An 11401-nucleotide genomic window follows, 5' to 3' on the forward strand; every position below is an offset into this window, starting at 1 on the left:
ATGTACTGGCTGGTTTTGTGCATCAACTTGACACAAGCTAGAGTCATCAGAGAGGAATAAGCCTCAGCAGGAAATGCTTCCATGAGACCCAGCTATAATGCATTTTCTCAATTTGTGATCAATGGGAGGGGGGCCAGCTCATGGTGGGTAGTACCTTTCTAACAAAAGTAAGCCAAGCAAGCCACGTGGGGCCAGTCAGTAAACAGCACTCCTTCATGGCCTCTGCATCAGCTGCCTCCAGGATCCTACCCTGTTTCTGTCCTGACTTCTTCTGTGATGAACAACAAAGTGGAAGTGTAAGCTACATAAACCCTTTCCTCCCCAAAACTTGCTTTTTGGTTATGGTATTTTGTTGCAGCAATAGAAATGCTACCTAAGACAAACTGGTATCAGTGTAGTGGGGTATTGCTATGACAGATCTGCCTGTTTTGGGGAGGACTGTGGAACTTTGGGCTAGAAGAGCCATTGAGTGTTAAGAACTTTGTGGGGTGTTCTGTGGGAAGTTGGAAGATAAGAAAATGGAGGCCTGTCTTAGGAACTTTCAGAAGGAAGTTTAAAGGTTCAATCAGGATCATTTTATTTTGAATGAAGATTGTGTGGTTCTGGTGAGCTGGGGCTGAAAAATCAGCAGTAAGTGATTAATAAGATACTAGAACTACTAAAGCAAAACTTTGTTTTCCTGGGGCGCTTGATGCTGGTCAGATGGAGCTAAGAAATTAGTGGTGATTAAGAAGAGACCAACATCACTGAGGTGAACTTCTAGGAAGTGTTTTCTGAGAGCATAGAGAAGCTGTGTTCCAGAAGTGGCTAAGGTTGTACCTCACGCTGGCAGCCGAACTTGGTAATATGAGTCACCAGGTGGTACTGGTTTTGAAAGCATGAAGGGGTGGGTCACGGAGAGCAGCTGAGGCTTGGCATTGAGAAGGCTAGGAGAGGCCACTGGTGAAAGTGCAGCCTTGCTGCAGCAGAAGCCCCATGTTTGGGAGATGTCAGCGCCATGGGACAACAACAACCAAGAACGGCAGCAGAGTGGAGTGGAGTCGGCCAGAGCCTAGACGACCAGCTGTGTGCTGCAGAGGGCAGAGCCGGAGAGTGACCCAGGCCCTCAGGAGGAGTCCCAGCCACTGGACAGTTGGAATTTGATTTTGATTTGATTATGACTGTGCCCTGATTTTTACCCCCTTTGTAGAAAGAATTTTACTGAAGCCCACAGTTGAAAGATCGAATTTTTAAAAGACTTTGGATTTTTAAGAGATTGGCTATTTTAAAGGGACTGAAATTTTTGTGGTTGAATTTGTAAAGACTGGGACTTTTAAAGTTACTTATTTTTTTGTTTGTTTGTTTTCAGATAGATTTTCTCTGTGCAGCTTTGGAGACTACTGTCCTGGCACTCGCTTTGTAGACCAGGCTGGCCTTGAACTCTGTTACTTATGCTTTTAATGTGATATCTTGGGGATGAATAAGAAAGGAAGGGTTGTGGCTTAATAGTGATGAGTTTTTGTGTCAATCTGACGAGAGGTCAATTTACTGGTTGGTTTTGTGGGTCAACTTGACACAAGTTAGAGTCTTTAGGGGAAAGAGTCTCAGCTGAGGAAATGCCTCCATGAGATCTAGCTATAAAACTGTAGGAGGGTCCAGGCCATTGCGGGTGGTGCCTTCCCCAGGCAGGTGGTCCTAGGTTCTATAAGGAAGAAGGCCAGTAGGGAGCACCCTTACGTGGCCTCTGCATCAGCTCCTGCCTCCAGGATCCTGCTGTGACTTCCTTCAGTGATGAACAGCAATGTGGAAGTGTAAGCCTAATACATTCCTCCCCAAAGCTTGCTTTTTGGTCATGATGTTTTGTTGAAGCAATAGAAATCTTAACTAGGACACCCTATCTCCAAAATTAAATAAATAAAAATTAATTTTAAAAAGCTTAAAAAAAAAGGCAGGCGGTAGTGGTGCATGCCTTTAATCCCAGCACTTGGGAGGCAGAGGCAGGCAGATCTCAGTGAGTTTGAAGCCAGCTTGATCTACAAAGTTCTAGGACACCCAAGACTGTTACACAGAGAAACCCTGCCTTGAAAAATACAATAAATAGATAAATAAATAAATATGGAGTGTTTATCAGGGTAAGAGTAAAATTACCATAGGAAGAAAAGAATACTGCTAGGAACATGGGGATGCTTCATCTGGAAAGATTTAAGCTTGAAACTTAATGGGCACCAAGCTAGCTGTAGTGGCACACACTTTAACCCCAGTCCTCAGGAGGAAGAGGCAGACCAGTCTCTGAGTTTGATGCCAGCCTGGCCTAAACAAGTTCCAGGCTAATCAAAACCACATAGTGTGATCCTATTTCAAAAACAAAGGAAAATGCCTTACATTAAAATCTTCATAGCACCCTGGGTGGTGATGGCATGCCCCTTTAAGCAGAGCACTAAGGGGTGGGGAGTGGGGGGTGAGGACAAACAGACACGACAAAAAGCTTCACATTTCTTGGGAAATGAAGGCAGGAAAATTTAGGAGCTAAAGCCCCCCCCCCCAATTGTGAATCCAAGGTCAGTCCCAGGCTATATGAGACCCTGTTTCAAACAAAACAAATCACGTGTGGTGATTCACTCAATAATTCCAGCAATCCCATGGAGGACTGCTATGAGTTCAAGGCTAGCCTGGCTACAAAGCAAGACCCTTAGTCAAAACAAAAACAGCGACGGCTATAGTGGTGCAAACTTCTAATCCCAGTATTCAGGAGGCAACACTGAAATTCTGAGACCAACCATGGCTACAACAACAACACCCTATTTCAAAAAATACAAATAAAGGACATTTTAAACTACATGTAGATAGTAGAAAATAGAAAACAAGTTCTATCACTAAACCCAAACAAGTAATGTAACAAGAACTGCAGAGGTCCTGTCCTCCCTTCAGAGCAGGACTGGCATAAAAGATACTGCTGAAATGTAACAGGCTGGGTGAGGCAGTCCATTCCCATTGTTGGGACAGAGTAAGGATGTGCGCTTTTCCCAACCAAGATGACAATGCTCACATCCTGTGCTCCAACTGCTTTATGTGACAATGATGTTTTAAGTACACACTTACCAGATTCTTTTCAATATCTTGATCTGTGTTTACCTCTGAATCTGTTGTCTTAAAGTCAGTCTACAAAAAATAAATAAAAATAATTATTTTCAAAACTTTAAGTCACTTTAACACAGGCAGAGTTAGTTATTCTAGACCTTTCACCTAGAAACCACCAACAAAGAACGAAGTAGCACTGGAGTCCTGGGACACACACCACCATCCAATACAATCTTTTCCCACAAAACAGTCTAACGTCTGCCTAAGAGAAAGCCACAATCCTAAGGGAATAACTGCCTCCAGCAATCTGTTGTGCCCATATTTCTTCCCACAACAAAGCACCAGAAAGCAGGAACCACTGTACTCTTGATGTAGACCAGACAATTAGCAAGAACTCCTAATGTAAGGACAGAGGTGGAAAGTATGAGTGCTAGCCAAGCAGCAGAGTGCACACCTGTAATCCCAGCATGTGGGAGGCAGAGGCAGAAAGATCTCTGAGTTTGAGGTCAGCCTGGTCTACAGAGTGAGCCCAGGACAGCTAGGGATACACAGAGAAACCCTGTCTTGGGGGGTAGAGAGGAAAGGGAGAAGTATAAATGCTAAGGATCTACACCAATCAAGTTTTCATCCGAAGAATGACATGGAGGTCATAACAGTTGCTACATGCTATATAATTAGACACTGGCTTTCTTGTTTCTGGAACAGCAGAATGAAGCCACTGCATAACACTATATGCAAACAGTATGATGACTGCTTGCAAAAAAACGGCACAGCGCAGTTCACCACATAAGAAATGGCTCCTACCCTCACCTCCCCCAATTCCATTTTAGTAGTAGAAACTTGATACTTGACCTGTACAGCAATGTTCTGAGAAAGCTTCAGGGAAGAGCTATCCTGATCATCATCCTGATCCACTCTGACTCCTTCAACCCCATTTGCAGGAGGCACTACAGGTCGGAAATCCAAGCCTGCATCCCTGCTACCTTCCTTTAGGATGGAGGCTGGTGGGGCTTTCTCTTCAGAGCAATTCTTGGAGGCAAGTTGTTTTGAGTGGCACCCTGCCTTAAGAGACCGAGTGACTGGATGGAGGCTCTCCTGGAGGCTTGTGTCCCCCTCCTCTCCTGCTGGGCTGGTCAAGTCCTTCAAATCAGACTGAGACCCACTGCCAGAAAGACAAAGGGCTGTGGCTACCAAGTTTTCTCCTAAAACCTCCTGGTGCGCTGTTGAAGCATCACTTGCTGATGAACCAGGATTCTGCTCTGGGTGTTCCAAATGAGCATTTCTGTTACTCTCCTTGGTTACCATTTGGCTACTTACACTCGGTGGAGAAGAGTTCTTCTGTTTCTGGGCAGAGTCTTTGGGGCTATAAAAAAAAAAAAACTCTAGGATAAGATTGTAGCTCAGTGGTATGTCATCTGACTAGCATGCCTTAGACCCTGGATTCTATTCCTAGCACCAAAAAAAAAAAAAAAAAAAAAAAAAAAAAAGGAAATTTCTCTTCATCCAATATTTGGAAGATTAAATACGATACTTTCTTTTTCAGTGCTTGGGATCAAACCTAGGGTCTCACACATGCTGGATAATGTTCAACCACTTAGCCACATCCCCACACAGCCATTAGAACAAAATTAGAACCTATAAACCCTCTCCATCATCAGAACAAACTAGTTTTTAATTCACCAATTTCTACCCCATAAATAGGTAGTCCAGCCTGGCGGGTGGAAACTTGAGAAAGGTTCTAGGGATGGCCTATAGTAAGTACCTAAACACATGTGACCCTAAAGATCTAAATTAATTCCGAGTGCAATAACTTTTGTGAATGGGGGGGAAAAAACAGTACAGTGCTAGTTATAGTAATACTAACTTGATTACAAAAAATATTTTAATAAAAAAGTTGATTTGAAACAGGGTCTCACTGACTGGTCTTAAACTCAAAGATATATGCCTGCCTCAAGTGCTGGGATTAGAGGTGTGCACCACCACACCTGGCAAAACACTGCTTTTATTCTTTCCAAAAAATAATTTTCTGGTCTAGCAAGATAGCTCACTGGGAGCCGGGTGGTGGTGGCACATACCTTTAATCCCAGCATTTGGGAGGCAGAGGCAGTTGGATCTCTGTAAGCTTGAGGCCAGCCTGGTCTACAAGAGCTAGTTCCAGGTTAGGCTCCAAAGCTACAGAGAAACCCTGTCTCGAAAAACCAAAAAGAAGAAGAAAATAGGCTCATTGGGTGTTTGCTGTGCAAGCCCTGATGATATGAATTCAGTCTCTGTAACATACAATGGAAGAAGAGAAGAAAATTCCTATGGCTCCTCCCCACACAGCTTAAAAAAATTAAATTAAAAATAGTAATTGCCCTTCAAACACATCATACAGCTCTTTGAACAAAAAGACTATTTGAGTGAGCGGTGGTGGCACATGCCTTTAATATCAGCACTTGGGAGGCAGAGGCAGGCAGATCTCTGAGTTTGAGGTCTACAGAGTGAGTTCCAGTAGAGACAGGGCTACACAGAGAAAGCCTGTCTCGAAAACAAACAAATAAACAAATAAAAAGAGAAAAACACTATTTAATAAACAGTTTGCCAGAGTGGAGTAGCACCTTAAGTAGTTGAGAGTACAATTTCACCTTGTTTTGTTTCTTTGAGATAGCATCTTGGTACATTGTCCTGGTTGGCCTGGACATAGTACTCAAATGTAGCCTAGGTCAGTCTCAAAACCATGGTAACCATTCTCCACCAACCTCCAAGTGCTGGGATTTTAGGTATGAGTCACCATATTCAGCTTTGAAGGTATGATTTTTGAATCCACAATTGAAGTTGTCAATGGAAATTTTATTCCATATAGCAAACATACATATATTTAACATCTGGGATAATAATTTTTGTCATTTGTCATAGACATTTAAAGTACTATTTTCCCTTCATCCTTCATCCCTAGGGTTAGGGAGTGAACACAGATACACATGCCAGGCACATATTCTTCACCAAGAGCTATAGCCAGAGCAATAGCTTATATTACCTGTCTTGTTTGTTCTGTTTTGTTTTGTTTTTGAGACAAGGTCTTACTCTATGTAGGCCTGCCTGGCCTGTAACTCATTTTTTTTTTTAAGTTTTTATTTTTGAATATTTATTTATTTATTTAGTATACAATATTCTGTCTGTGTGTATGTCTGCAGGCCAGAAGAGGGCACCAGACCTCATTACAGGTGATTGAACTCAGGACCTTTGGAAGAGCAGGCAATGCTCTTAACCACTGAGCCATCTCTTCAGTACCCTGGAACTCATATTTAAATAGACCAAACTGGTCTTGAACTCTTGGAGACCCACCTACCTCTGACTCGTGAGTACTGAAATTAAAGGGGTGCATTACTACACCTATCCAAAGCAGGACTTTTTCCAGAGATCCTTAAAACATACTTAAAGTGACATCCAATATTCATAGACAGTCTTACACTCCGAAGTTAAGTCTATATCAAATTAGGGGCGCTGGCTGCTCTTCCAGAGGACCTAGGTTCAATTCCCAGCACCTACACGGCAGCTCACAACTGTCAGTAACTCCAGTTCCAAGGAATTCGACACCCTCACACAGACATACATGTAGACAAAACACCAATGCACATAAAATAAAAATAAATAGATTAGCTGAGCATCATAGTGTATGCCTTTAATTCCAGTATGCAGGAGGCAGAGGCAGATCTTCAGAGATCTGTAGGCCAGCCAGGTTTACAGAGAGAGTTCCAGGAAAGCTAAGTCTTGGAGACACAGAGAAACACTATCTCAAAACAAAACAAAACAAAACACGCCTTTAATCCCAGCATTCACCTTTAATCCCAACATTTGCCTTTAATCCCAGGACCGGGGGAGGGGGGGCTGACAGGAAGATCTCTGTGAGTTCAAGGCCAGCCTGACCTACAGAGTGAGTTCTAGACAGGCTCCAAAGCTCCAAAGCAACCCTGTCTTAAAACAACACACACATACACACACACACACACACACACACACACACACACACACACACAATCCAAGGCCACTGAAGAAAAATGTCCTACCCTCCCCAAACAAATACTCAGTGATTTTTGTTGAGAACCAACTGTGGAATGGGAACAGAGAACTTAACTATAAACCTGAGCAAATACGGTACCTGGATTTAAACCCAAACTCTACAATTTGCTAGCTATTTGCCTCTAGACAAGTTATTTCATTTCTAAAACAGAAATAGTGTCATCCACTTAACAGAGATCATGCAATAACCTTTGGCCACTATTACTACTAGAAGTAAGACACGGCTGCTTTTATTTGGAAAATCAATACATATAGAGAGATCCAAGTTTACGGTAGGCTTATATAACATGCCCCCTATTACTCATTCATTGACAAACATCTCTTAATACAGGTATGTGCCATCATACCTGGCTCAAATACCTCTTTTTAAAAACAAATACTTAGCCAAGCAGTGGTGGCACATACCAGCATTTTAGGAAGAAGAGACAGGCAGACTTCTTTGAGTTCAAGGCCAGTCTGGTCTACAGAACAAGTTCCAGGACAGACTCCAAAGCTACAGAGAAACCCTGTCTTGAAAAACCAAATGAGAAAAGGTTAATCACAACTCATACTTGTAAGACTTAGGTGGAGAGAGCTGAGTGTGGTGGCTCACACAATTAAGAGGTAGCGATAAAAAGATTAGACTCGGCCACACAGTGAGTTTGAGGTCAGCCTGAGCTACAGGAGAACTTACCTCAAAAAAACAAACAACAATAAAGAGTTTTACAGCCAGCAAAATGGCTCAGGGTGGAAAGGCACTGGCCTACCAAGCCTAACTAGACTTGGACGTCCCCTAGGCCCACATGGTGAAAGAAAAGCATCAATTCTAGCAGATATTTCCGATCACATGAAAACTATGGCATGCACGTCACATATAAACACTAAATTTAAACATATGGAGGCAGAATCAGATGAACTCTGAGTTCAAAGTCAGTCTGGTCTACAGAGCCAGCTCCAGATGAGCCAGAGCTACTAGTGAGACCCTATCTCAAAAAGAGAGAGAGAGAAAAAAAAAATACCACCCTTAATAAAAACAAACTTAAAAACAAGCTCGGTAGGGGTTGGAGAGATGGCTTAGAGGTTAAGAGTACTGGTACTCTTCCAGGTACTCTTTCAGAGGACCTGAGTTCAATTCCCAGCACACACATGGCAGCTCACAACTGTCTATAACTCCAGGTCGAGGGGATCTGGCTCCCTCACAAGGACATACCTACAGGCCAAACACCAATGCACATAAAATAATAATAAAAAAGTTACTTATTTATTTATTTTACGGTTTTCCGAGATAATGTTTCTCTGTGTAGCTCTGTAGACCAGGCAGGAGTTCAGAGATCCACCTGCCTCGGCTTCCCAAATACTGGGATTAAAGGTGTGCACCGCCACCACCTGGCTAAATAAATTATTAAAAAAAAAGACAAAACAAATATGGATGGGAAAAAAGAACAATATATTTTAATAAGATACATACATTAAGCAATAAGATATATTAATGAAATCAAGATGGATACACATACAACCTGTATTTATGTTTAAATTTTGCACATATAAACCTGTATATATTTCCTATATAGCCAAGTATCTTATAAATGAATATGAGGACTGATAAAATGGCTCAGCAGATAAAGATGCTTTCCACAAAAGCTTGGTAACCTGAGTTTGATCCCTGGAACCCATATAATAGTAAGAGACAAATCCAAAAAGCTATCCTCTGACCTCCAAATGTACACACACCTCCCTCATCCCCATCATGCATAATACACAATAAATAACAATTTTTAAAAAACATTAATATGGCCACACATAGTGGTGCATCCCTTTAATCCCAGTACTAAGGAAGCAGAGGCAGATGGATTGCTGTGAGTTTGAGGTGAACCTGGTTGACATAGTGAATTCCAGGTCAGCCAGGGCTACAAAGTCAGATCTTATCTAAAAGAAAGAAAGAAAGAAAGAAAGAAAGAAGCACGAGACACACTGTTTAAATGAGAATATTGTTTGTATAGGACAAGTCAGAGAAATACATGCATTTATGATGTCTTGATACCTGCTCTAACCCAGCACACCTGCCCAAGTGCCAGCTGCTATACCATACAAAGACCAAGCAGTCCCCACTTAAAAAAAAATTAATTTGGGGGAGGGGGGAAAAACTTAATCTGCAGAAGTGCCATTAGAGCACCAAGGAGGAAAAGCACTATTCAGAAGCCCATCTCCAAGCCCCTTACCCAAATAAGCCTCAAGAGATTGCACGTTACCTTAGGCCATCTGGGAGAGCTTCATCTGACTTGGAAGCACATAAAGTAGAGGATTCCGAAGGACTGGGGGCACTGGCCCCATGGTCAGCTACCTCAGAGGCCGCCATCTGCACTCTAGATATTCAGAAAAAGGACAGGATACATGTTACAAAGCTGAAAACTTTCTTCTGCAGAATGCCCACTGCACTGGTTCCTCCAAGCACCAAGAACTAAAGCTCTGGAAAAAAAATCCAAGAGTTAGTATTCTGCAGGAGGGCAATAAAAAACCCTCTTCACACCCTAAGTCCCAGCTAGCACCAACCCTCAGGATAGGTCATATGTACATAAATATCTAGGAGGCTATACAAAGCCTTTACTTTCTCTCTTGATAGAAATACTGTCATTTAAAATAGATGACAATATGACATTAATTTTCCAAATGGTCCACTTTGTCTACTACCATTTATAAAAGATGGCCTTTTTGGCCCAGAATCAATATGTTTAAAAATCACTTTTTGGCTGTTGCAGCCAAAGCATTCTCTATTAATTTAAGGGAAGGGCTTTTTGGGAGGTGTTTCCAAGAACAAGTCATACCGTACTGGACCATGTCCACTGAGTGTCTTTTACCTTGTCAGTGTTCCTTCCCTATAGATGGGGATAGTCTGCTACCTGCCAGGTATAAACTAGCCAGTTACCATTGCGGCAAAACAGGTTGCTACTTGGTAACCCAGGGAGATGCTCTTTTATTTTTATTTTTAAAAGCACCCTTTCTGCTGCAGAATAAACTCGGCCTTCTACGATGAGAAGGTGGTGAAGGTAGGATTAGTTCACATTCCTGCTCTTACTTTGACAGTATCACAGGAATACCTCCTAACCCAGAAGAGTGCATTAGAGCAGACACTAAGGCTCAAAAAACAGTCACAGTTCAGTGCCTCAGTTTCCTCTCATAATAAAAAGCTTCTGGGTAAAAATGGGCCCTGAAACGCCATTGCTGTCTCGGATGCAAACACTCTGCCTCCAACAGGGTCGGGACCATTGCCTCCAACAGGGAACAAGGTCTGGGCCACCGATGCTCGGTAAATGAACACTTTAAGGCAAGGGTCATACGTGAAACTCCGCGACTAGAGCCCAAAGCGAAAGGGGTGGGGGTCGCACATCTGGCTGGAGAGTCCAGGATGCCCAAGGGAATCCCGCAACCCGGTGGCGGTCACCAGCCAGGCGGCGACGCAGAAGGGGACAATGGGGGAAAGCAGCGCCGGGTGGTCGCCGCCACTCTTCTTCATAGGAGACCGCCGCTACGCCGGCCGCTAGCACTGGCCAGCGGCACATCCACCCCTGCCCCTCGGTCTTCACCGGTCGCCAGCACCCCCCTCTCCGTCTCCCCGTCCCAAGGTCCCACTCCCAGGCCGGGCTCCCGCCCCCGTCCCCGCCGCCCCCTCCCCGCCCCCCGCCGCGCCCCCTAGTCCCGCCGCCCCGGCCCGCGCGCCGCCCCGCACACACCTCCCGCGCCGCGCCCCCGGGGAGCAAAGGCGGGGGGGGAGGGAAGGGACGCACCTGAGCGGGCGGAGAGGGGGGGAGGGGGCGGCCGAGCCTGGGGGAGGGGTCGAGCGCCGACCCGCGCGCGGCACCTCCCACTTCCGGCGGCGCGAGCGCAGGGGGCGAGGCCGGGGCGGCGAGAGGAGCGGCCCCGCGGAGTGCGCGCCGCCGGCGACGGCGCCCTCTGGCGGCTGCCACGAGCAGCGCCCGGGCCACGGGGCCGCTGCCGGAGAACCCTGAGACACAGAGGAGCCTGAGGGGGCGCGAGCCAGAGAGACTGCGACCCCGTGGAGGCGGAAGCCGCTCTGAGGAGGTTACGGGGAAGAGTCAAGGCCATGGCCGTCCGAGGGAGAAGAGAAGAGCCGCGAGGGGTGTTTAGAGGTCGGAACCGAGGCGGTCCTTTCAGAGGACGCCATGAAGGACAAAGGCCCTCTGGTGGAGGGGTCCTGTGGCGGAGGACTGGAGGACGCGGAGCGCCGAAGCCCGCACAGCCCGCACGGGCCTGCGGCGGAAGCGATCGGCGGAGCGCCCGGTATTCGGCT

At 45.1% G+C, this 11401-nt stretch overlaps 1 protein-coding gene across 5 annotated transcripts in view; it reads right to left on the reverse strand.

Moving 5' to 3' along the window:
- Rnf214 (ring finger protein 214) overlaps positions 1-11261 on the reverse strand; it is a 38503-nt gene extending 27242 nt beyond the window's left edge. For 2 of the 5 annotated variants that reach the window (XM_085688697.2, XM_085688696.2), the window contains exons 1-4: positions 10878-11261; positions 9345-9458; positions 4375-4420; positions 3079-3138 (exon numbers count right to left, since the gene is read on the reverse strand). In XM_085688697.2, coding sequence (XP_085544823.1) covers positions 3079-3138; positions 4375-4420; positions 9345-9451 — 213 coding nt within the window. In that variant the 5' untranslated portion in view covers positions 9452-9458; positions 10878-11261. Of the gene's footprint in view, positions 1-3078; positions 3139-3909; positions 4421-9344; positions 9459-10823; positions 10847-10877 lie in introns of those variants that run through there. The other 3 variants (XM_085688695.2, XM_085688693.2, XM_085688694.2) reach the window with 2 other exon arrangements.
- Positions 11262-11401: the final 140 nt, after the last annotated feature.

The sequence above is a fragment of the Myodes glareolus genome, chromosome 4 (assembly GCF_982192425.1).
Source record: "Myodes glareolus chromosome 4, mMyoGla1.1, whole genome shotgun sequence".
Lineage (NCBI taxonomy): Eukaryota > Metazoa > Chordata > Mammalia > Rodentia > Cricetidae > Myodes > Myodes glareolus.